The following is a 25083-nucleotide window of genomic DNA, read 5'->3' on the forward strand; positions in this document are numbered from 1 at the left end:
CAATGGAGACGTTACTGGTGCCCGCTTGAGCAAATTGATGAACAACAGGACAACAGTGCTATATGACAGCGCTAAATATTTTTTTATTTGGTAAAAAAATAAAGCAGCACTGTACATCTATCAAAAAGAAATAACTATACTGGCTTCCCAGTGTAACAGACTGCTACTGAGACAGCCCTCTCTTTTATCCCCTTCCCATTTTATTGAAACAGGATTAAGAAAAACATACAATTTAAGAGAAATATTATTAGGGGGTGGGGGTGTGGCTCCCAAGAGGTGCTCAAGGGGTCTCTGAGCCACCCCTAGTGATTCTCAGGGACTGGCTGATGGTTCAATGCAGGGACCTGAGAATGAGGTCCCACCTGTCCCTGCAGTGCTGGGGATCAGCAGAAGTACCCCGGCAGTGCTCAAGGCCTCCAGGGGTGGCACTTGGCGATTCCAGGGAGGCTGGTGGTACCAAGATGCAAACCCAGGCCTTGCACACACCCTAACCCGGGTGCTATATCCCTAGTTCCAGACTGTAATTTAAACATGTGCAACATATTTACTGTAAGATGATTTTCATGATGAGGCTAGTTTTAACTCTCTAGTGTATAATTTGTGACAATAACATTTAAGATCTACTCTTCACAACTTTCAATATTGTGTAGTATTAAAATTCAATTTTTTTTGCAGGGAGAGGAAAGCATCTGCTTATATGGGGTTTAAAATAAATGTTCTCTATCATGAAGATTAACTGAAAAATTCTATAATCTGTAATTAGATTTATATTTTAATATAATAGTACTATCTCTAATGTGAATTTATTTCCTCTTTGGATATTCATTTTCAAAGAGAAAACATATTAGTCTGTCACTGGGTAATAAACACCATACTTGTCCATATGATTTGGTAATAAAATAATAAACATGCTTCTGCATTTAACAGAGTAATATTAAAAGTCAACTTCTTTTCTTTGGACTTGGTGGACAACCAGGGCACGGGCTGCCCGTACACAGAGCAGGAGCACCTGCATCTCCTCTCTAGAGATTTGGGCTTTCATACTTTCACACTGGGATGTGTCCTGGAGCTCTCTCCATTCAGGAGAAGCCTGTGTTCTCTCTTGAGTGCAACACACACACACACACACACACACACACACACACACACACACACACACACACACATACACGCACACAATCTCTCTCTCTCCCCTTTCTCAAGACTTCCAAATAAAAGCTGCTTTTAGTTTTAACAAATACAAAGAAGGAAAAGAACCTGGTGAAGTATCAAATGGTAATCTGAGACCTTCAAACACCACTGAGTTCATTCAGATGGTGTCACTGTAACCTGTGGGGCCACACACCTGCGGCCTCCCTGTGCTGTGCTATGCCACTCCGCAGTAACACAGGTCTACAACAATGACGTGCAAATAGACCAGTGTGCCTGTGTTCTAGGACAGCTACCTGCAGATACCTCAAGTTAAATTTCGCTTCATGTTCGTATCATAAATTATCATTCTCTGCACTCCTTTTTAATTAGCTGAAAAAAGTAACAATTACGGCCAGCAGGATAGTGCAGGGTAGTTGCTTTGCAAGCAGCTGACCCAAGTTTGATCCCCATCATCCCATATGGTCCCCTAAGACCACCAGGAGTAGACAGCCAGAAGTAATCTCTGAGCATCGTCAGTTGTGGCCCCCAAAACCTAATATTTTTTATAATAAAAATAACCATAAGATGTAACAACAATTCTGTGCCATGGCTATAGAAAGTAGTTAGCAAGCTGTCTGTTTAGCTCCTGGCCCCCAGTCAGCTGCCTCCTGACCTCGACGCTCTGGGTAACTAGAGTCTTACCTTCTGGCAAGCTGCCTCAATTGTTCAGCACATTCGCTGTCTGATTTCTGGTTAGTAAGTTCAAGGATGTTCATGGTTCTGTGAAAATGTCCACATGATAAACTCACGCTGACAGCTGTTTCGTGTTTATCTCCAGTGAGTACCCAGACTTTGATACCGGCCATTCTCAATGCTTCAATAGTTTCTCGAACTTTATCTTGTAATCTGAAAATAAAAGAAACAAGTAGTAGCAGAAGATACTTTTCTGACATTGGAAAAAAAAAATCACACAGTAAATAAAGGTAAATTCTAGACCCCCTGACCGAAGAATGCTGTGGACTTTCTCCCATTACATAAGAAATGGGAATAACTAAATAAGTGACCATTTGGTTAATAAAAAACTACTTTTGGGGGGTGGGGCAGTGTTGAAGTGTGTAAGGGGGGGTCTTCTCCCAAATAGTGCTCAGGAGAATCAGAGGCCCCTCCAGACAATTCTTAAGCAGCCTCGCAGAGAGGATCCATCTGTTTGAGTTTCACGGTGCCAAGGATTACTGGGGCTACGCCGCTGCTCAGGGGTCTTCCAACAGTGCTCAGGGCTTTTAGGGATGGAATTCGTGATGTTTGGAGGACCGTGTAGACCCTGAGTCTGAACCAGAGTCAGCTGCATGCAAGACATGTGCTTTAATCCCTGTACTTTCCCTCTGTCCCCAACACAAAGTCTTTTAAGAGGATATCTTTAAGACTAATTTTTATAAATCCTAAGGATCTGCTTTTCATAAACCCCTACTGCATTATGAAACGTCTTTAATTTCAGACCTTTGCCTGCTGCTCTCCCACTCCGGGTGAGGCCACCTCCAGCAGGCATCACTGAGAACTAACCTGGACCAGGAGGCAGAGCTGGACTTTCCAGAGAGCTCCCTGCAGCCTCCAGGCCCAATTTGCCCCACAAGAGGCCCACACACCAGCACCGAAGCATGCAGTGTTTATGTGGCTACATGACAGATCTACTCAACAAATCACATGCTGCTCAGTTACGCTTCCTGTCATTTGGTGAAGACAGGCAGAGAAAACAGCAAACTCAGCTCTGTCTAACTACAGAGACCCAGGCCAAGCACAGCAAGATCACTAGGAAATAAATGGGGAAAACACACAGAAAACCACCAAGCTCAAGGAGTAAAAAGAATGTCACCAAAAACATGATCAGCAGGGGCTGGAGCGATAGCACAGCGGGTAGGGTGTTTGCCTTGCATGCGGCTGACCAAGTTAGATTCCCAGCATCCCATATGGTCCCCCCAAGCACCGCCAGGAGTAACCCCTGTGCATTGCTGGGTGTGACCCAAAAAGCAAAAACAAAAACAAAAACAACATGATCAGCAGTAAATTATCACACACAGAGTTTTCAGTGACACTATGATGAGGATGTTCAACAAATTCAAAAAAATTATAGCATAGGTAGTCAGCAAAACACAAAATGAAAAAATAATTATGGTCAGAAATGATGAAAACAAAAAACACATTTGGTAATATAAAAAAAAAAGTGAGCAGAAGTTCTGAATAACAGAATAATAGAAGTTGAGCAAAAAAACCCAAGGAGCACCAAGATGAGGAGAAAACTGTAAGGAAACAGCAGACGGGGGAAAATAGAAAAGAAATGAACAGCATACCAGAGAAGTAGGGGGTGGGTTCAAGAGGAATGTAAGAATCATTGAAGTACTCGAAGATTAGGAAGGCAAATGTGATGAAGAAACAAGATTTAAAGAAATCATCGCTAAGAATTTCCCTGAGTTGAGGAATATAAGCCTGAAGGGTCCCTGTGAAAACATATTCCACTAGAAAAGCTCCAAGACACATGACACTAAAACAGGCCAAAATCCAAAGATAGAGACAGAATACTGAAAGCAGTAAGATTTAAAAAACAAAACAAAACAAAACAAAACTTACATACAGAAGAAAGCCCATGAGATATATATATAGTAGATCTATCAAATGAAGTTGAGCCAGAAGGATATGGAGGGATACAGTACAAACACTCAACGAAATGAACACCTCGCCAGGAATGCGCTGTCCAGCTAGACCGTCATTCAAGTTGAAGGAATGATACAGAGCTTCATGGACACGCAACAGCTTAGGGAATTCACAGCCTTGAAGCCAGTTTTGCAAGAAGCATGAAAATAGCACCTTTTATCTATTCTGGTTTCTGGCTAGAACACAAATTTTATATACTAACAAATTTTTATATACTAACAAAATTTGACTTTTATTCTAAATTTATTAAGTCATAGTTTCTCCATAAATAGTTCTTATGCCATATATTAAATATACTGGATAAGAAATATTCTTACAAGAGAAAAGCAATTTGCCTATTTACCTGATACTTACCTATCTTCTACTGCAGTTGCCCCGAGTAATATCAGATCTTTCTCTATGAACTGGAAGACATCTGCCAATTTCTCGTCACGCTGTTGCAAAGCAGTCCTAGCTTCAAATAGGAGTCTGTCGATTTCCTGATACTCTTTTGGTGTAAATTGTCGATAGGCCACACACAGAGTTCTTAACCCTTTCTGAATCAGAAAAATTAAAGACAAATATTGGTCAAAAAAATTAATGGGGAAATAAGAACTTGATGAAATAACTCCAATCTCAAAAATAGATTATTTTATTTTCATTTAGTTAAAAAAATTTAAGTGAAGTAAGATAATTTTCACTTAGAAAGATGTAAGGGGAAAGAGAATACATGTTTATGAGAGAACCTGGGGCTCTCCACAGGGGACAAAAGCACAGAGAGAGAGAGAGACATGTTCAAGGGAGAACAGGGGATTGGAAGAGCAAGCCTACAAGTAATGTTAAAAGCACTATCATCTAGTGAGAGGAAATTAATGGACACAAATACTAGTGATGTGAGTTATATAAGACATGTATTATCCTAATTTTTCATTTCTGAGGTGTTCTTAAAAATTTGTTCAAAATAATGAACGTTGACTTATAGGATATTAGAGTCTGGAAAGGATCATAAAGATTATCTTCTCTGGGATATTAAAGTTAAGAAATTCTCAATGGTACTTTAGGATGCGGCTCCAGGTTCTACTCTCCTGTTTTATCCATGTCAAATTTACCTTTAATTATGGTATGCAATTGAAAAAATAGTTGGCGTCACGCCCTCAATACTCAGGGGCTACTTTTGGCTTTGCACTAAGGAATTGCTCCTGGTGGAACTTGGGGAACCGTATGGGATGCTGGGGATTGAACCCAGGTCAGCCACGTGCAAGGCAAGTGCCCAACCCTCTGTACTATCTCTCTGGCCCACAAATTAATTTTAAGTAGAGGGGCCCACAATTTTCTGAGGGCTTGGGGTATCAAACAAGAAGTTTGTAAAGTGGCCATTATCAGACAAACAATAATTTCTAGAGCTGTGAATGATATTTTAAGTAGTTTCATTTGATCTTCACAGATGAACTGGAATCACACAAAACTAAGGAGAGTATATTTGATTACCTGAAAGCAGATCCTAAATCTGCAAGCATAGAAAAGTTCTTTTTCCTGCTAGACATTTTCCTCAGAAACCCCCAAACTGAATGAGTTCTAGTAAGAGAACTCAGAAAGGGTAGATTGTAAAAGTTAAAATGGATAATTCTATATGAAAAAGAATTTTAATTATTTTTAAATATCAATCAAATATGAAGCTTCCCGCCAGCAGCTTCTTACATGTAACCTCTCATCTTTTTTTTTTTTTTAAATGGGATCACCCCAGCAAGGCTTGGGGACCTGCTCCCAGAGGAGCTCTGCCCGCAATAGGCTGCTGGTACTTGGGGCCTCCAGGGTCCCACTCAGAGTCCAGGCTGGCGTGCGAGGAGGCCACGGTGGCCACGATTGCTGGTGCAGTGGACTACCAGGTTCACATCCAGTTATGAGGGTCAGGCTCACTAGTGCTTTGGGTGTGTGTGTGTGGGGGGGGTGTCAGGAACTGCACGTGGCATGTACCCTACTTCTGAGCCCACTCCCCCACCTCTCAAACTTCAACTGCTTAAAGTTGAGACATACCACAAAATATATTAGTGCCATATTCTTTTCAGTGGCCAAACAGCATTTTATTTCATGGATATGAGAACACCATTTAATACATTTCATCAAATGATGGCTATCTGGCTTCTTCCATTTTTTGGCTAGTAGGCGTAATGCTTCTAAGAACATCAGACCCATTTTTTTGGGGGGTCACATCTACCAATGCTCAGGAATCACTCCTGGTGTAGCTCAGGAGAATGTACGGGATGCCAGGGATTGGATCTGGGTTGGCAGCGTGTATGTCAAGTGCCCTACCCACTGTACTCTCTCTCCAGCCCCGTATACATGTTTTTGTGCATATATATTTTCAAATCTCTTGGGCAAGTGTATTCAGGAGTTAGGCTGCTGAGTATTACTCTATTATCCAGGAGGAACTGTCAAGTGACTGTGCAATTTATAATCGTAATATATAAAACTTTCAGTTTCTCCACTTCCTTGAGGTTCCTCTGTGTTTTATTATTACATCCCATCCCATTTAAAATATAGCAACTTTAGGGGTGCCTGCAGTCAAAAGTGCACTGACTGACTATAATAGATTTCAAGAAGACACATGGTGGGGGCCAAAGCGATAGGACAGAAGGTAAAGCATTTGCCTGGCACGTGGCTGGCCCGGGTTTGAAGTGATTCTTGAGTGCAGAGCTAGGACTAACCTCTGAGCACCACTGGCTATGATCCAAGAAGCCCGCCCCCACCCCCCCCAAAAGAAAACGGAGAGAGAGAACAACACATGTCTAGGTTAAGGGCTGGTTGTTGGTTTTCAAACCACACTTGTGGGGGCTTAGGGAAAACATTTGGGGAACTGCTAGTACCGGTGTGTGTGTGTGGGGGGGGGGTGTCACTCCCAGTGGTATTCTGGGGAGCACGTGGTGTTGGGAATCAAATCTAGGACTTCCGAATGCAAAGCACGTACATGAGCCCTTTCTTTCTTTCCTTTTTCTTTTTTTTTTTTTTCGATTTTTGGGTCATACCTGGCAATGCACAGAGGTTACTCCTGGCTCTGCACTCAGGAATCACCACTGGCGGTGCTCAGGGGACCATATGGGATGCTGGGATTGGAACCCAGGTTGGCCACGTGTAAGGCAAACGCCCTACCTGCTGTGCTATCGCTCCAGCCCCTGCATGAGCCCGTTGAGGATCCCAAGGCCTAAAAGTCAATCTTTAGCCAAAGGAAGGGAAGTCATATCATAATATAATATAATATAATATAATATAATATAATATAATATAATATAATATAATGACACAAGTCATATCACAATATAATAATATATGATATAATTATATATAAATATATATGTAATATGTGATATAGTAGAATTTTAACAATTTTTGATAAGTTTACAAAAATGAGACCCTAGATATTTCCTTTCTGTGCATCTATCTATCTTTTAGAGTTCTTTACACCATACAAATTTGTACTCACCAAAGCAAATTCATCCACATGACTTCTAGTTTTTTCAATTTCTCCACCTACACATTTAGGAAGAATTGATGATTCTGCTCCTTTAGTAAATAGTAACTTCTCACCTAAAAAAAAAAGAAAAGTTATTGATCTCTTATCGATCTCTTAACATTAGACAATAAAAATTCAAGGGATTTTTGAGTGATTACCTGAAGGTGCCTCTACAATTACACTCATTCTCCTGCGATCTGAATCAAATTCCAGAACATGAAGCAGCTTATACCTAAGGGAGTGGGGGAAAGAGAAGAAAACAAAATTATTAAGTGAATATTTGAAAAGAAATAAAGATAAAATGGTCGATTCCAATCAAAACATTAATCTCAACTTCATTTCCAAAGATGATGGATTAGGAGTCATTAATAATATAAGACAGAAACTGAGGAACTGACATTTATCAATGTCAGTTTCTAAATGCCTAGCACTTGACATACCACATATCATTCAATATCCAAGAGAACCAGAGGATGTAGGTCTTATTTTATAAAGATTATTAAACTCAAAAGATATAAGAAATTTGCTTAAAGTCAAAGAAGCTATAAGCAGAAGAACAGGAATTAGAAACCAAGTCTGCCTCGCTCCTATTTTTCTCATCACAAAAGACAATCTCCGCCACCCCCTAACCCCCACCCCATTCAAACACCCCTGAGAAATTCAACACTCATTCTAACACAATCATTACAGCCATGATTTGAACCTGTGACAGACAGGGCAAGCACCTCTTCAGGAAGCTACAAAAGACTCTACAGATGGGTCAGGTACGGTTTCCAGAGTTTCCTCATTTCTGGAAAGTTTTGCACTTCTCAGAGACAAAATACTTTTGTTGATGTAAGCTGATAAAATGAGTGAGGCCATCTCCCACATGAAAGGGAGCCAAAGTATGGGTTCTATGTAGCTTGGGAAAATAGTTTCAAAAAGCACAACTGGAGTTGAGATGTGACTAGAAGTAATTAACCCACAATAGACATATAAGATTGATTACACAGTACAAATCTTGGTAATAGGCAGCTATTCCTTAGTATTTAAAAGATGAATTCACAGGTTATACAAATTTTTCTTGGGCTGGAGAGAGGGAACAAGGGCCCCGGCTCTAGCCCCACTTTTTTTTTTTTTTTTAGTTTTTATTTAATGAAATTTATTTATTTCATTAGCCCAGTAAAATGTAACAATAAGAATATAAGCAAATTCAAGAACCCCCAAGACAAAATACAGATGAAAGATTCAGACCAGACTATTCCTATTCCTACAAAGAGACACAATGTAATACTGACATCATCCTAGAGATGGGGTCTGGAACATTTCCTGAAAGGGACCACTGAGTAAATAATTTAGGCCAAGCAAGCCATATATGGTCTCTATTGCAGGTTCCTTTTCTTAAAAAAAAAACAAACAAACAATTCTTTAAAAATAGAGCTTGCATGAAATTTTTTAAGTCTGTAACTGTACCTCATGGTGATTCACTAATAAAAAATTAAAAAATAAAAAAGAACTTGCAGAGTGTACAAAAATTTCTATAGCTCAGACATGGTTTGTGGGCCAGAATTTACCAATTCCTGTTCTGTAATACCTAGTCATATTTTATAGGAAATAACAATATGAGGGAAAAAATTACCGTTCTAGTTTTCCAAGTATTTTAACTTCCATAGTTTCTTCAGAGTTGCCAACAAATACAATACCAATTCTAGGGATTAAAAGAAGAAAGTATTTTAAGAAATGGTAGCTCACATCTCACAGTATATTATTATAGCTTAATCTGCATAAAAACAGTTAAAATATAATTTTTAGAGGTATATTTAAGGTTTTTCTTTGCATATTGCATAGCTTGCTTGTTTTTCTGCTTTGGGGCCACATCCAGCTGTGTTCAGGGCTTACTCCTGGCTCTAAGCTCAGGGACCAGGGCTCACTCCTGGCCGTGGTCCAGGTTTGTCATACGCAAGACAAGTGCCTTATATCTATGGCCTCTCAGAGTTACTTTTTAAGAACTTAGAGGATCAGAGTCAAGCCACAACAATAAGCAATTATTTCTAGAACTTGTACTACTCTCATTTCATAGTAATCAGATTTATAAAAAAGATTAATCTTTCCAAAATATGAACATTTGTGTCTTAAAAGCAATATGCATTTATGCAAGTACATGCAATACTTTTTCTTCACAACAAAATTGAAGGTACATTTAAAACATCACTTGAAATTTAAAATACACTTCTACTTTTAAGTGCTCATAAATTTAGCATGACACGTTAAAATGCTAACTTTCTGGTCTTTTCTCATATTTTTTTTCTGAAGTGTGAGTGAGTGTGTGTGCGTGTGTGTGTGTGTGTGTGTGTCTGTGTGCGCGTGTGCCTGTGTGTATAACTGAAGAGTTTTATTTAGAGAAACATGAAGTGGGCAGAGAGAGAGAGGGAGAGAAGGGAAGAACACATTAGAGAAAGAATACAGGCTTCTCCAGAGGGGAAAAGTCAAGAGTAGCCATCTCGGGTTATGTGGTGGCCCCCCAAATGGAGAATGTATCTGGAGGCTTAAAAGTGCAATGAAACTACCTTGCAGCAGCTTCCACCAGAGCCTTTTCATCTGGGGAGGATGCATAGTACTCGAGCTGGGTAGGCGCCAGGTTGGACTGCCAGGGCCCATCGCCAATGCCATCCACCTGAACATTGCTGATCTGCACCGTGTGGCAGAGACTGACTGCTTTAAAGAAGAGGCCATGTTCTTTGATCTGTAGGAACAGAATATCCATGATAGAAATAGCATGCCCAAGTAACAGGTAGGAAACAAACAACTGTTAAAATGTCAGTAACCAATGTTAGTGATCTGGTCACCTACGAACTAGACAGGAATGCTACAATCCAGAATTGCCTGAATGCAGCTGGTGGCTTCAGACTTCAAAAGCTAAAATGCCACATTTGCTTATGGCCTTACACCATGAGTGTATTTTTTTGAGAGCCATAACCGAACTGCAAGTAAAGGGGAAACCTCTTTTTTTGATATCTCAGAAAAAATAAATTTAAGTTCTATTTCTCAGCCAAATCTTTAATTCAGAGGCAGTAAGGGCTTCCTTACTTCCACTTACTTAACAGGAAATGGAGGCAAACACATCTTAATTGGCAAATTATACTGGGTTATTGAGTTCCCATCAATGAATCACAGGATATACGTTTCAAATATGTACTCCTCATCCTAAGAACACTTAATTTTTTTTTTATAAAGTGCACTGATTATGAAAGAGAACTACTTCAAATGAAACACCTATTGATTGATATTTAAAAAATCACTTACTATTTCAGTTTCATTTTCAGGACTGGTTCTAAAAGAGGAACTAGTCGTAAGGTGGGATAAGTTGTTAAGATGGGATAAGCTACTGAGATACAGGTTCCCATCTGAGGAGTCTGGCGTGGGTCCTTCGGGAACAAGTCTACCATTGATTTCTTGGTATTTCATGCCACTGATTGAACACTCCCGAAACTGCATTTCGTTTTCTGTCAGTGTACCAGTTTTGTCTGTAAACACATACTCCACCTGCAGATAGGAAAAATAACAACAATATAGCAACCTCTGAGTTCATGGTCCCATGTTAGAAAAACAAAAATTCTTATTCTCCACCTCATGAAGTCAAGCTTACCCACGCTCAGAGATCAGTGCTGGCGGGGCTCAGGGGACTGGATGTGGTACCAGGGATCCAACCCAGGCCCATCACCTGTAAAGCCAGTGGGTAAAGCCTGCTGTGCTACGTCTTCAACCCATAAAATATTTTACTTTGGACAATTTTTCTTTTCCCTGAACTAACGTTTTGTATATATATATATATTTTAAAGCCTTCTAAATGTCATTAAAAATAAAGATCGAATTGTGGCTTAAAATGGCAGGTTGAGGGGACAGAGAGACAGTGCAGCGGGCAGGGGGCTTGTCTTGCCTGCAGCCGACCCAGGTTCAATCCTGTCATCTCACATGCTTCCCTGAACAACCCCAGGAGCGAGCCCTAGGCCGTGAGCACTGCTGATGTGAACCCCAAACCAAAATAAAGATATATAAACAAAAACTAAAATGATAAGTTGAGGGGTTGAAAAGATAGCACGGGGGGAGGGAACTTCTTGCATGTGCTGTGCCTGACTTGGGTTTGATCTCTAGCACTACAAGGAGTCCCCAGGCACCACCAGGAGTGTCTCCGAGCACAGAGCCAGGAGTAAACCCTGAGCAATGGCAGGTATGGCCATCCCCAGTGAAAAATAAAAACAAACAAAAATGGTAGACTGAACAAATGAAACCATCTCTGATTCAGCTGAAACTTCACCAAGATGAGAGTAAGAAGTAGTATAAAAATATACTTTAAATCTCACAGTAAATATTGTCTAAAATATAAGTCAAGAAAGAATTATATATAGAAATGGAAGAAATGTACCTATATTTAAAAATATAAAAGAATCTCACAGTAAATAATGTCTAAGATATAAGTCAAAAAAGAATTATATATAGAAATGAAGTACTAAGTAATGGAAAAAATGTATCTATATTTAAATATATAAAAGAAGAGTCGTGTGGAGCAAAGTAGGGCTATTTTTTGGTACAAACCTTGTAATATTTTGTTTTATTACTCTCTTTATGCATGTATGATTTGGGTCAAAAGTTTAAAATTAGATAATCAAAAGAACCTCTTTATTGTTTTTGGATCAGAACCACACTTTAAAAAAAAATTACATTTCATTAAAACATTTACAGATGTGCATCATTAAAAATCTGCATATATTCTTTCTGAGTACTTTACCTGTCTTTGATACCAATCCTTTATCATATGTGTAGTGTGGCAAATATTTTCTCCAATTCAATTAGGTATCTTAATTTAAGCCTTTATTTTGCTTGTTTATTTTTGGTTCTGTTGTCTCTGCCAACTGCACCACATTACTGAAGACCCCTTTAGGTCCAACTCACGGAGCAATCTGCCTACATTTTCCTAAGTGTACTTTATAGATTCCAGTAGATCCACTTTGAGTTGACGTTGTAAGGAGTGAGATATGGACCCAGCTTTACTTTTTCATCCAAGTTTATCCAGTTTTCCCAGCATCATTTTTTGAAGAGGTTGTAAAAGACCCATTTCTTACCTGTCCGAGCTCCTCATTTAAGTCAGAAGTATTGACTTGAGCTTTCTGATCTGTTTCTTCATGATAGAGATCAAGATCCCAGCCAATAAAAAATGATCCAAGAAATTTTTGCATTTCGACTGTCACATATAATGAAATTGGGATGATGAAATTGTAGAGGACCAAAAAAGCAAGGAAATCTGAAATGAATCTCAGAATCTAAGGGGGGAAAAAACAATTGTTTGATATAAACATGAGAATTTCTCTAGTTTAACTGAAGTAAATTAGCGAAGAAGTCATATCTAAACAGAACATCAACTATTCACTGCGTAGAATAGTCTTACAAGTGAAAATTCATTACAGAATTATCTCTTTAACATGCTATTTTCTTTGCTCAATTTATTATTTATTAGAAACTGAACAAAATAAAAGAAAAGGTGGAAGTTCAAATTACTTATTGTGTTGCTTTTCAGAAGCTACCCAAAAGCCTGGTGTAATTGAAACAAACTACCACTGGCAAAACTGTAATTATAATCTCTTGGGTATACTTACCATTCTACCCTTACGCTTCAAAAATCAGAGTTAACTGAAAATACTGTAATTTTAAAAATTATGGAAAAGCGAACAAGCTACCAATGCTAGAAATTAAACACTTAATTACAGCTTATATAAAACAGTCTACATTTAAATAGCCAAGAAGTACCATATTTTAACATATATACCGTGAAAGGTAAAATACCTAACTAATGAATGATACTAAAAATATGCTGCTTCTTTTTTTCCTCGTCTTTTGAAAACAGACTCAGTGGCGTTCTGGGCTTATTCCTGGCTCTGTGCTCAGGAATCATTTCTGGTAGCAGCTGGGAACCAGGTGGGATGCCGGATGCAAGACAAGCCCCCCACCCACTATACTATCGCTCCAGAACCAGTACATTTTCCTTTGTGATCTTCAGTTTCCAGTTTCCAGTCTGTCTTCTAATATTTAAATTTTATTTAATTCTTGCTGGCTATATCTATTTAATTTTTTAATTGGGGCATCAGTTTATATTATTATTGAAGTTACTATTTTATTATAGCAAAGCAATCCAGTATTTCAATCTAGAATGAAATTTGGAGAATGATTTCTTTAGGGGGGTGAGAGGCACACTCATCAGTGCTCAGGGCTTCCTCCTGGCTCTGTGTCCAAGGGTCCCTCCTGATGGTGCTAGGGGACTGTGTGGTGCCGAGGATGAAAGGCAGGTCAGCTATGTGCAAAGCAAGTACTCTACCTACCGTCCTATCCTACAGATTACGTCCTTACTACAGTTGCTAATTAATTAAGTCCCATATTTAATCAGTTTAAAAATATCAATGCTATTATTCATAATATCAGTGCCTACCACCATTAGACTGACAATATGACTCCTAAATTTTTCCAAGAGCAAAAAAAAAAAAATCCAATTTACTCTTATAATTCACTTCTGAGAGAATAAAACACTAAATTTGTACTACTAAAGTATTAGAATGTCAACACAGATATTTAAGATTTCATGATAATCTCCTGACTCTCCAAGTCATGACAGAGGGAATAAAATTAATCCCAAAAAAGGAAAGTGCATACTAATACAAACATGGTAATAATTGCAATGAATGTCCTTTTGTCACCCCTTCAGCACTAATGGTTTTGGTGACTTCTTTAGGAAGCCACCATCAAAACATTCGCTGTGCCAAGGAACAAAGATCCATTACAGCAGAGCCAAAAGCACCATAAAATACCTTACTACTATTTCTTTGATGTTCTGTTTTTTCGTTATACCAAGGTTCATCCCATTTTTCTTCAGCTTGCCATGTGTATTTCAAGATAGTACTGATGATGGCTTCAGATATAAGAATTATTAGGTAAATTATTAAAAAGGTATTCATTGACCTGAAATAAGAGAAAAGCATAAGGTATATCAAATTTTTCTCTCTCCAATAATCTGCTTAGAAATTAATACTTATTATAAGATATTAAAGCACAGAAGATACTGTTCTCCCTTTGGCAGCTTATATACAGAAGTATATAGGATATTAAAGTCACCACCTAAAGGAAAATCTTTGCTTTCAAGAAATGACCATTCAGCAGAATCCATTTACTAGCTATAAATAATCAACATGTGAGAGTACAAGCCTATTTGCCATAGTTACTACTAATTAAATACTTATAGTAAAAATTTTGCCAGGTATTTTTTGCCATAATTACTCTAGTATTTTTTACATTATTCACTTAATTATATACAAACACTAGCAATTTTCTATCATTAAGATGTCATAAGATTTTTTTTGGTCAATTTTGAAAAAAAAATTCTGTCATTTTGACCAGTCTGATCTTTACAAAAATCTGTGTTTTACTTTGGAGAGATCTATGGGCCACATATGATACTGCTCAGAGACTATTCCCAGCTCTGTGCTCAGAAGGGATGCTTAGTGGTACTCTGTTGACCATTCGTAGTACCTGGGACACAGCTAATGGATGCTTTACTCCCTGCACTACTGCCTCAGGATACCCATTTTTAGTGATGAAAACCAAAATCCAAAACTCTTGTCAGTTTCCCCAAATCACACAAGTAGGAAACCACGTTTAGGATGTCTCTTCACCTAGCAAACTGAATGTTATAGTATTTCACTCTCAAGTGTAGTGTCACATCTCTGATCTTGTTTTCATCAGCACTGTGTACTTCTCAGCATAGATTCTGTGTGTATTTTGTTAGACCTATTTCTAGGTACTTCCTATTCAGGAGATGGATCAAAATCATAATTTATATTTTAGTTTGATTTTTTCCGAATCAAGTTTTACTACGACAGCTCACGGTAGAACTGACACTACAGTTCTATATTTGCAGATGTGCTGCCCTATGCATACCACGGTGTCGGGACCTTCAGCCACAGCTGGCATCTGTTTTCGTCTCCCCTTGGTCTCCTCAGTTCAGTTCTATTAACTGTATCTCTGAATTTAGTTTCCGTGAGGATTTGGCTCCCTTTTACTGTGTCCTGTGCAGATGAGCACGACCATCCAGTATGTGTCTTCTTTCTAACCCAGTTCACGTAGCATTGACGGCCTCCGGCTCCGTCCAAGTTGGGGCAAATGCGGAGACTCCATCTTTCCTCACAACGGAGTCCAATACATGCCGTGATTTCTTTGTTCGCTCATCTGGTGTTGGGCACTTGGGTTATTTCCAGATCTGGGCTAGTAAAAATAATCTTGCAACAAACCTATGTGTGCATGTCTTTGTTTTCTTGGGGGTAGATGACCAGGAATGGAATCTCTGCTTTACAAGACAGGTATTTTGTAAATATTTTCCCCCAGTCTGCGGCTGATATTTTCATTTTCGTAACAGTGCCATTGGGAATGCAGACGCCCATAATTTTCATTAAATTTGGCCATTTCTGGTTTTGCCTTTTGTTGCTTTCTATAGTGAAGAATCCCTTCCACCCCACCCGCTCTTCTCCTCCCACTCGGCCCCTAACTTACTGCTGTTGTTAATGTCCAAATCCTCCTATTTATATCACTTAGAAAGTCAAAACTTAGATGAGAACTTCAGTTTTTTTATGCAAACATAGGGCTTGAAGTTTCCCTTTGTTAGTTTTGTAAATTTTGTTATATTTGATTGAACTACCACTTTAGTTTTAATTTCCTCAAGTTTTATAAGTCTTATTATTGTTTCATGAATTTACAAAAATTTGGGTTTGGGGCCACACCTGGTAGTGCTCAGGGCTTACTCTGGGCTCTAAGCTCAGGAATTACTCCTGTCAATGCTAGGGGGATGATATGGATGCCAGGAATCAAACCCGGGTTGGCCATGTACATGGCAAACACCTAATCCACTCACTTCTACTACCACTCCAGCCTTACCTTTTCAAGTATTTTTATCCTGCTCCTTTGGATCTCTCTTTTGTTTTTTAGGAGGTGGGTGTTAGGAACACTGGGTTGTCCTTGTTCCTCCTTTAGAGAGTTTAGGTTTGTTCAGCTACTCCCACAACAGTGCCCTCGAGGCACACCCAATTCCATCGAGCCCCAATAATCCTATATTGCTTCTCTCTTTCCTTTATGTCACTTGCATGGTTTAGCAATGCCCTTTTTGTATAGACACAGGAAGACAGTTCATGCTATGCTTTGTAATGTGGGAGTTAACTGACTCAAAAATAATATTTACTCCCGGGCATCTATATTTACTTGACTTAAGCCTCAGTTGCCCTTAGTTCCTAGCACTCCAAAAGCAGGGCCCCGACAAAGGGACTGGATGGACCCAGGGCAAGCTGTAAGCTACCCTGGCATTGAAAGGGGAGAAGCTATGCACCATAAGTATAATAAAAGCACGGACACGGGACAGATTCTGTCATGATCCGCTAAGAAGTAACTGAATAAGGACCTTGCTGGGGTTAGGAAAGACTAACTGGCCTTAGGACTGTAGTCTGGGATATACAGCGAGATGTCACCAGGAAGAGCCAACCTTTAGGCTTAATAAATCTTACTGTGTTCATATAAAATGACTAGAAATATTACAAGAAGTAAAATCACTATGATTGTTTAAATGGAAAGGAGAAAGCAACACACCCTGGATGGAATCCCCGCCACCTGTCAGCCCCTGAGCTGATCTCTTAGTAATCTGGAGTGCTAAACCCTCAGATGAGATTTTGTCCTTGAGTTAATCTCCTCAAACTTCCCCTGAAGGAGTGGCTTTACATCTCTTTGTTGTTATGATGATATTTAACCCCACCTATGTGTACCTCCACCCTTCAAGATTTCTATATAACTATGCTGTAAAGGGTCTGGGGTGATAGCACAGTGGGAAGGGCATTTGCCTTGCACGAGGCTGACCCGGGTTCGATTCCTCCGTCTGTCTCAGAGAGCCTGGTAAGCTACTGAGAGTATCCCGCCCGCATGGCAGAGCCTGGCAAACTTCCTGTGGCTGGCGTATTCGATATGCCAAAAATAGTAATAACCAGTCTCACAATGGAGATGTTACTGGTGCCTGCTTGAGCAAATCGATGAACGACGGGACGACAGTGCTATGACAGTGGTACAGTACTATGCTGTAAAGGGTAAGAGAGGGACTAGACTAGACCTATGATTAGAATGATGAGGACTAGGAAGGACTGGAAGTCAAGGCCTTTGAGGTCTACTAGCACATGAGAATGATGGAACTATGCTAACCGGGACTATGACCAAAGCTACGACTATGATTGTGCCGAAGGGGAGAGATCGACTGCGCTGGGGAGGAGAGAGAAATAAACTATCAACCAGACCGGGGCCCTGTTTCTTGTTTCCCCAGTCCTTCATCCATATGTTGCCGTGGGCCGGCCAGGGGAACCTGCGCCCCCAAGCTTTCTTCTGAAACTCACAGGTGGGGTGGGGCAAGATGAGACAATCTAGATGGCTTAGTTTTATTCCACAGGGCTATGAAATTCTTGATATTTCTTCATTCTTCGCCCTTTCTATTCTTCAAACCCCAGCATTTCTACATTGCTCTTCCAAGTTCAGTAACATTTCCCCCCCTCATTCTGACGCTGAGCTCATCTGATGATATTCACATTTCATTAACTGTCTTTCACAACTCATGAGTTTCTATTGAGTTCTTTTTTTAAAGTTTCCATTTAGCTGCTGTGATTTCCATAAGTTCATTCACATTTTCCTCTAGATCTTTAAAAGATACTTATAATATCTGCTCTGAAGTGCTTGCTTGCTAATCACAAGATCCAAATCATTATGGAGACAGTGAGTGCCTTCATATATTTCTTACATGTCTGATTGTCTGATTGTTGTTGTTATTATTACTATTTGGTTTGGGGGCCACACCTGGCAGTGCTCAGGACTTACTCCTGGCTCTGCACTCAGGGATCACCCCTGCGCGGTGGTCAGGGACCAGAGAGAGTTTTGAGGATTGAACCCAGGTCCTTCCTGCTGTACTACCACTCCAACCCTTTGTGACTTTTTATTTTTTAATAAAAAATACATTGAAGTAGTTTTTAATAAAATACTTATTAAAAATACTTATTTTTTAATAAAAAATACATTGAAGTTTTATATAAATAGTTCTACTGTTTTCTGCTCCTTGGTAGAACACTGATTTTAATTCCAGCAGAAGTTAGTCTAGGCTCACATGCCACATTTTGTCTCCAAAAGCAAAAATTATTTAGCTCTTTTAGCTTCTTCCTCCTTACCCATACTCCCCACCCCCATGCCCTTTCCTCTGTTATGATAATCTGAGGGTCCCACACCCGGTCATGGTGCTTGCATACTTCAGTTGTGGGGCACCCACATATGCTGGCTGCGGTGCTCACAAACTCTGCCGAGTTGCTCACTGGGGGTTGTGTACTTCAGCGGCAGCATGCATGTGCTCAGTTGTGCTACTTAGTGTGGCGGTCAGACAATTTGCTGTGGCATTGGGGATCACAGCAGCTTGTCTCAGCCTGCACTCAGCAGTCAGGCAGTGTTCCTAATCAAATCGGTGGCCTCGTGCCTACAAGCCAGGAGCTCGAGCACTCAGTCCCACCCCTGGGTCCCTCTGTCAGCTGCCCAACTTAGGTTTACTGTCAGTCCAGAAAGATCTCCTAGCACACATACCATTCTAACCACCACAAAGTCGCCTGTAATTAACATGCAGGCTGTGAACTCTGGTCCTGTCTGTGGCTCCCTCCTTTATATGGTTTCCCTCTAACTTTCTAGATGTTCTTCCCACAGTGAACCATGACTTCTGGCACCTTAAGGCATTCAACTCAAGTTCCTGGGTGCCCTATACTGCACAAGTTGGGGAATGAACTCAGAAAAAAACTGCACCCTTAAATCTGTCCCCTGGTTGCTGCCATTTTCTTTTAGATTCCTTTTTGTTACTTTGTTTTTGGGGGTTGCACCCAGCTATGCTGAGGGCTTTCTCCTGGCTCTGTGCTCAATGATCACTCTTAGTGGTTCTGGGGGAATCATAATTGGTGCTGGAGATGAAATCAGGTTAGTCTATAGGCAAGTTCACTTTTATACTATCTCTACTATCTCTCTGACCCTGCTGCTGCCATTAAAAATTTTTTTCAGCGGGGGGAGGGAGGGAACAGGGAGTGGTTTTTGGGTCACATCCAGCAATGCTCAGGGGTTACTCCTGGCTCAGAAATTACACTGGTAGTGCTTGGTGGACCAGATGGGATGCTGGGGATCGAACCCAGGTCATCATTGTGTAAGGCAAACTCCCTACCTACAGTTCTATCGCTCTGGGCCCCGGATGCGGCCATTTTCAAGTAGTATTGGCCAGTTCCCATCTGCTCTCAGTCACTCTCCAGTGCATTGGAATGGTTCTTAAAAAAATATTTGTTTGGATATAGTATCTGTATAGGATTTGTCATGTGATTCTGTTTAATGGCATTTGCTTTATTCATCATTCATTTACTACAGGTCCCAAGTGGTGCTCGGGAAGTCCCTGCCCACAATATGCAACTCCTTGGGCACATGATTCCACGTGAGGGCCTAAGGCTGTAGTGCTACTTGAGCCTTTCAGTGCCAGGAGTACCTGGGTCACTGCCATGGCGCTGCAGGGAGGGGAGAGGGGAGAGGGGATTCTTCTGCACTGCATCTGGCTGCACCCAGAGATGCTCTGGGAACCTGTGGCGTCAGGGATTGAACTAGGATTGGTGGCATGCACGGCATGTGCCTTAACCACTGTACTATCTCATGTATTTCTCTAATCCCAGAGAGCCCCGGCAGACAAGATGCTACCTGTATACAAAATTGAAAGACATCATCCCCAAGAACCATATTCACGTTAATCGACATGTTATGTGCATATTATATCCCTCCATGAATAATACACATACCCATGTGCAAATAACTGAAAATAATGTTCTTACTTTTCTACTGCAGATCGCTTCTGTGATTTGCTTTTGTAATTTAATGCCATCTTTGTTTCCATTCCGGTATATATGGCAACACCTGCAGAACAAAACAAAAATGGTTTTTAATATTCCAACATGTTTCACAAGAGAAAGGCAATCACTGGTGCAAAAACATCTAAAAAAATATCTAACCAGCTGTTACAATTTGGCTTAGCTTTACATCTTTTCAGTTTTAAAAGGTCTTTTAAATTCCAATTTGGAGTAGTTCCAGTCATTCAACCCGCTTGATTAGTGAAGGCATTTCTGAATTTTTACTGAGATATCTGGATAAAGAGATTGAGTGGGAAATGCTGGGAAGAAAGGGATCTGTAAAAAAGAGGAAGCCATGATAGATATAGCAAGTAGTTTTTGTTTTTCTATTTCTAGTAGATACACTGGACCTAGATCATGTGCATTTAAGACATACACTTAACCACTGAGCCACAGCAAACAGCATCACCAAAGGTAGAGGACAGCACTCTCTGAAAGGCTGAAAGGAATGGGCAAGGGTCCGAATTTGTGGTCAGATATATTTCACAGTCTTACCATTTGCATTCGTTTGAAGATTACAATTCAGTGGTACTTCACAGACTGACTCTGCTGTGCAACCCATTTTCACTACTTTAGAACACTTTCATCACCCCGAATAAACCTTAATGCTCTGTAAGCAATCGTTTCTCATTCCCCTCCACTCTGTGGTCCCTGCAAACAACTAATTTTTTGTTCTCTTAGGTATTTCAGCAGACTGGAGCGATGGCACAGTGAGTAGTAGAGTATTTGCCTTGCATATAGCCGACCCAAGTTCGATTCCTCCGTTCCTCTCAGAGAGCCTGGCAAGCTCCCAAGAGTATACTGCTCGCACGGCAGAGCCTGGCAAGCTACCCATAGCATATTCAATATGCCAAAAACAGTAACAAGTCTCACAATGGAGATGTTACTGGTGCCGGCTCGAACAAATTGATGAACAATGGGATGACAGTGCTAACAGTGCAGTACTATAGGTATTTCAGATTAATGGAATTCCACAATGTGTGACCTGGAGTGCCTAATTTCCCTGACTCAGCATAGTGTTTAAAAGGATTATCTAGTATGCACCAGCATTTTATAAGGGTAAATAATGTTCCATCACATGGATAGAGTACATTTTACTTATTCTTTAATAAGCTGATGGATGTTTGTGTGGCAGTTTCAAACTCTGGACAACCGTGAAGAGTGCTGCTAAGAACACTCTTGTTAAGTCTTTGAACACAAGATTTCAATTCTTTGGGGTGCATCTCTAGGAATAGAACTGCTGGCTCATATGGTACTTCTATGTTTAGCTTACTGAGGAAAAGACCAAAAAAGAAAAATGTTTTCCACAATAACTGCAATATCTTATAATCCCAACCAGCAATGCATAATGGTGCCAATCCTCCACAACTACATACGCACTGGTTATTTTTGTTGTTTTTAACAATGAATTTCTTGATTAAAAAGGCTAATACTGGGGGCTGGAGCGATAGCACAGCGGGTAGGGCGTTTGCCTTGCACGCGGCCGACCCGGGTTCAAATCCCAGCATCCCATATGGTCCCCTGAGCACCGCCAGGAGTAATTCCTGAGTGTAGAACCAGGAGTAACCCCTGTGCATCGCCGGGTGTGACCCAAAAAGAAATAAATAAATAAATAAATAAATAAATAAATAAATAAATAAATAAATAAAGTCATAGCTGGAGGATTTAAAAAAAAAATAAAATAAAAAGGCTAATACTGAGAAGTGAGATATAGTATAGCTAACAGGAATGAAGAGAATAAGGAGGAAGACTCCCAAAGCCATAGAGAGTCAATGATATGCTGCAGAGCGTACTCCCAAGATGGGAGGGAAAACTAGAAAGTGAAAAGACAAAAGGTCACTCTCTTATTTTTGGTGAGGTGAGGGTGCTTCCCAAGCAGTGCTCAGGAGGTCCATGGGCCCCACTGTGCTCGAGGACATGATGCTGCCTGGGCCCTGCAGTGCTGGGGACATCCTGGTCACCCCAGTGGTGTTGGGGGCCTCCAGGATCTCAGCGATGTTAGGGGACCATGTGGTGCTGGGAACTAAACCTCGCTTAGGCACCTGCTAGGCATGCCCGGGAAAGGTTCTTCTTTTGGTGTATTTATTTAATCACTGTGAGATACACAGTTACAGGCATAATCCAGGCTCGATTATACAATGTTTCAACTCCCATCCCTCAACCAGTGTACATTTCTCACCACCAACATCCCCAGTTTCCCTCATGCCACTCCATCTCCACCGAGCCTGTCTCCACAGCAGGTATTTTCCTTTTTCCCTCCCTCTCTCTCTCCTTTGGGCACTATGGTTTGCAACACAGATACTTAGAGGTTATCATGCTCGCTCCCTCACCCACTTTCAGCACACAGATCTTATCCAGAGCAATCATTTCCAACTATCTTTGTCGTAGTGGTCCCTTCTCTATCACAACTGCCCTCAGAAAAGTTAATCTTGACCCTGAATTACAAAACTTGGATTACTAGGCAGTGGCAGAAGGGCAGAGGAAATGAAGAAGTAGGCTAGAGTGACTGAGGAAGAGTGGTGGAGGGTCTTGGGGACTTTAGTGCTAGTGGGGTGCCGTAAATGTGCATATCAACTGCATAAAGGTTAACACTATAGTAACCATGTTACAGGAACTACAGTTTTTAAAAAGGGGACTGGGGGAGAAAGCAAAAGGTCATTATCAACATCACAATTTACCTAGAGTTGATTCAGATCACAATGAGCTGATTTACATTACTAATGGAAGCCCACTATTCGTTTACCCTGTGTACAGCCCCTCCCTGGTACACAGTCAGTGAAATTTTGGTGATGAAAGAATAAATGAACATTGAGTCAACAGTTCTATAAATCCAATTAAAAAAAACCTGTAATGCAATGATGCAGTTGGTTTTACTGCGCCATCTTGACATGACTCCAGATACTGGTTTTCACCCACCATTACTCAAAGTACCAGAATTACCTTCTGAACATTCAGTTTCACAAGTATCAACAGAGAAACTGTAAAACAAGCCTCTAATTTGTAGTATTTTGAAATAGAAGTTAACAACAAAAAATTTTCATACAAAACTGTATTAACACAATCTTCGTTAGAAAATTCACTGTCACTGTCATCCCGTTGCTCATCGATTTGCTCAAGCGGGCACCAGTAACATCTCTCATTGTGAGATTTATTGTTACTGTTTTTGGCATATCCAATATGCCACTGGTAGCTTGCTAGGCTCTGCCGTGGGCAGGATACTCTCAGTAACTTATTATAGACAACATGTAACTAAGTAATAAATTGTCCAACCCGAAAGACCATAACGCTACACTTTTATTTATTTGGGGCAAGTGGTGCCGGGAGGGCTGGGAAGTTAACTTGCAGTAATTCTTATAAGTGGCGCCACTGAGCCATACAGCTGTAGTAATTCTCAGCCAACTGGAGGCCTGATGTGTGGAGGCTACAGGGTCACACCTCGCAATGCTTGGAAGTCTCCAAAAGTTTCACCTCACAATGCTTAGGGGACAGTACAGTTCTGGGGACTGAACAGCAGCTGGACGCAGACAGGGCCTGCACTCTGACTCCTGTACTGTTTCTCCAGCACCCACAAGGATACAGTGTAAAAACGCTGCATATAAACAAGTAACATGAATCTATAATTTAAAAGTTTCACTATATACCAACCAAAAATTTCTTTCGTGTTTTTTAACCTGGCCCCACGAAGCAAGAGACTCTCTGGCCCCAGTGGTCTAGGAAAAAATAAAAGAAAGAAATACAAAAGCATTAGCTATATTATAAATTCAATTCAATTTGCAGTGTTATTTTCAAAAGAAATCTTAGCTACTAAAAAACTATCTGGACATATCCTGATGTAAGTTATATGGACAGCAAATACCCAGTAGCATTTTAAGATAAATGGCTCAGAAGTAAGATTATGCTTGTAAATAAACTAATAAGGCTACCAGTTTAAGTTTTTAAAAATAAAATACAACAAAATCAAAGTTAACTAATTATTTAACAATGTTTAATAGCAGATGAAATTTTAAACCTTGAGCAGTATTAATAAATTTTTCAAAAGTAAAATTCAAGTATGACAAGTTATAATATGATGTATTTCAACACATTAAGTTTGGCACAATTAAAACTGAAATAAATTATAGAACATGTTGTAATGAGTTAGTACTTTTTCTAAGCAAAAGCAACACTACAACTTTACTACTTGCACCGTATACTTCTTGGAGCATGGGTCTTCTTGTTGTTTGAATTGCCCTCCATAAAGGAGATGTAAAACAAGAAGGAATAATTAGAAAGAAAACTGAATTTTCTTAATGATAGCAAAATAATAAAACTATTATAAGTAAAAAGGGCTAATTTTGTTTATATTCTTTTTACTTTTCTTAGAGTTATTAAAATCAAACAATCTGAACCAATTATAAAGGTATCTGTAAATCCAAACAGTACAAAAAAGAATACAAAAACAGTACAAAATAAATCAAGAAGGATTGGTTATTTGGGATATGGCTGAGCAAGATTTTTTTTTTTTTTTTCCTTTTTGGGTCACACCCAGCGATGCTCAGGGGTTACTCCTGGCTCTGCACTCAGGAATTACTCCTGGCGGTGCCTGGGAGACCATATGGGGTGCCCGGGATCGAACCTGGGTCAGCCACATGCAAGGCAAATGCCCTACCTGCTATGCTATTGCTCCGGCCCCAAAGCAGGATGGTTTTTATTAAACAAATTCCATGGATATTCCAAAATATTTTCAGGAATCATAAAATAACTTTTTTTGACTTA

The 25083-nt window shown here is 40.0% G+C and overlaps 1 protein-coding gene across 5 annotated transcripts in view; it reads right to left on the bottom strand.

Moving 5' to 3' along the window:
* Nucleotides 1–25083, bottom strand: part of ATP11B (ATPase phospholipid transporting 11B (putative)) — a 116078-nt gene that overhangs the window by 43365 nt on the left and 47630 nt on the right. For all 5 annotated transcript variants that reach the window (XM_055124852.1, XM_055124853.1, XM_055124851.1 and 2 more), the window contains 11 exons: nt 23974–24038; nt 20254–20335; nt 14158–14308; nt 12424–12621; nt 10607–10846; nt 9871–10046; nt 8943–9011; nt 7483–7556; nt 7295–7398; nt 4192–4373; nt 1834–2037 (listed from right to left, as the gene is read on the bottom strand). In XM_055124852.1, coding sequence (XP_054980827.1) covers nt 1834–2037; nt 4192–4373; nt 7295–7398; nt 7483–7556; nt 8943–9011; nt 9871–10046; nt 10607–10846; nt 12424–12621; nt 14158–14308; nt 20254–20335; nt 23974–24038 — 1545 coding nt within the window. The remainder of the gene's footprint in view (nt 1–1833; nt 2038–4191; nt 4374–7294; nt 7399–7482; nt 7557–8942; nt 9012–9870; nt 10047–10606; nt 10847–12423; nt 12622–14157; nt 14309–20253; nt 20336–23973; nt 24039–25083) is intronic.

The sequence above is a fragment of the Sorex araneus genome, chromosome 2 (genome assembly GCF_027595985.1).
Source record: "Sorex araneus isolate mSorAra2 chromosome 2, mSorAra2.pri, whole genome shotgun sequence".
Classification (NCBI taxonomy): domain Eukaryota; kingdom Metazoa; phylum Chordata; class Mammalia; order Eulipotyphla; family Soricidae; genus Sorex; species Sorex araneus.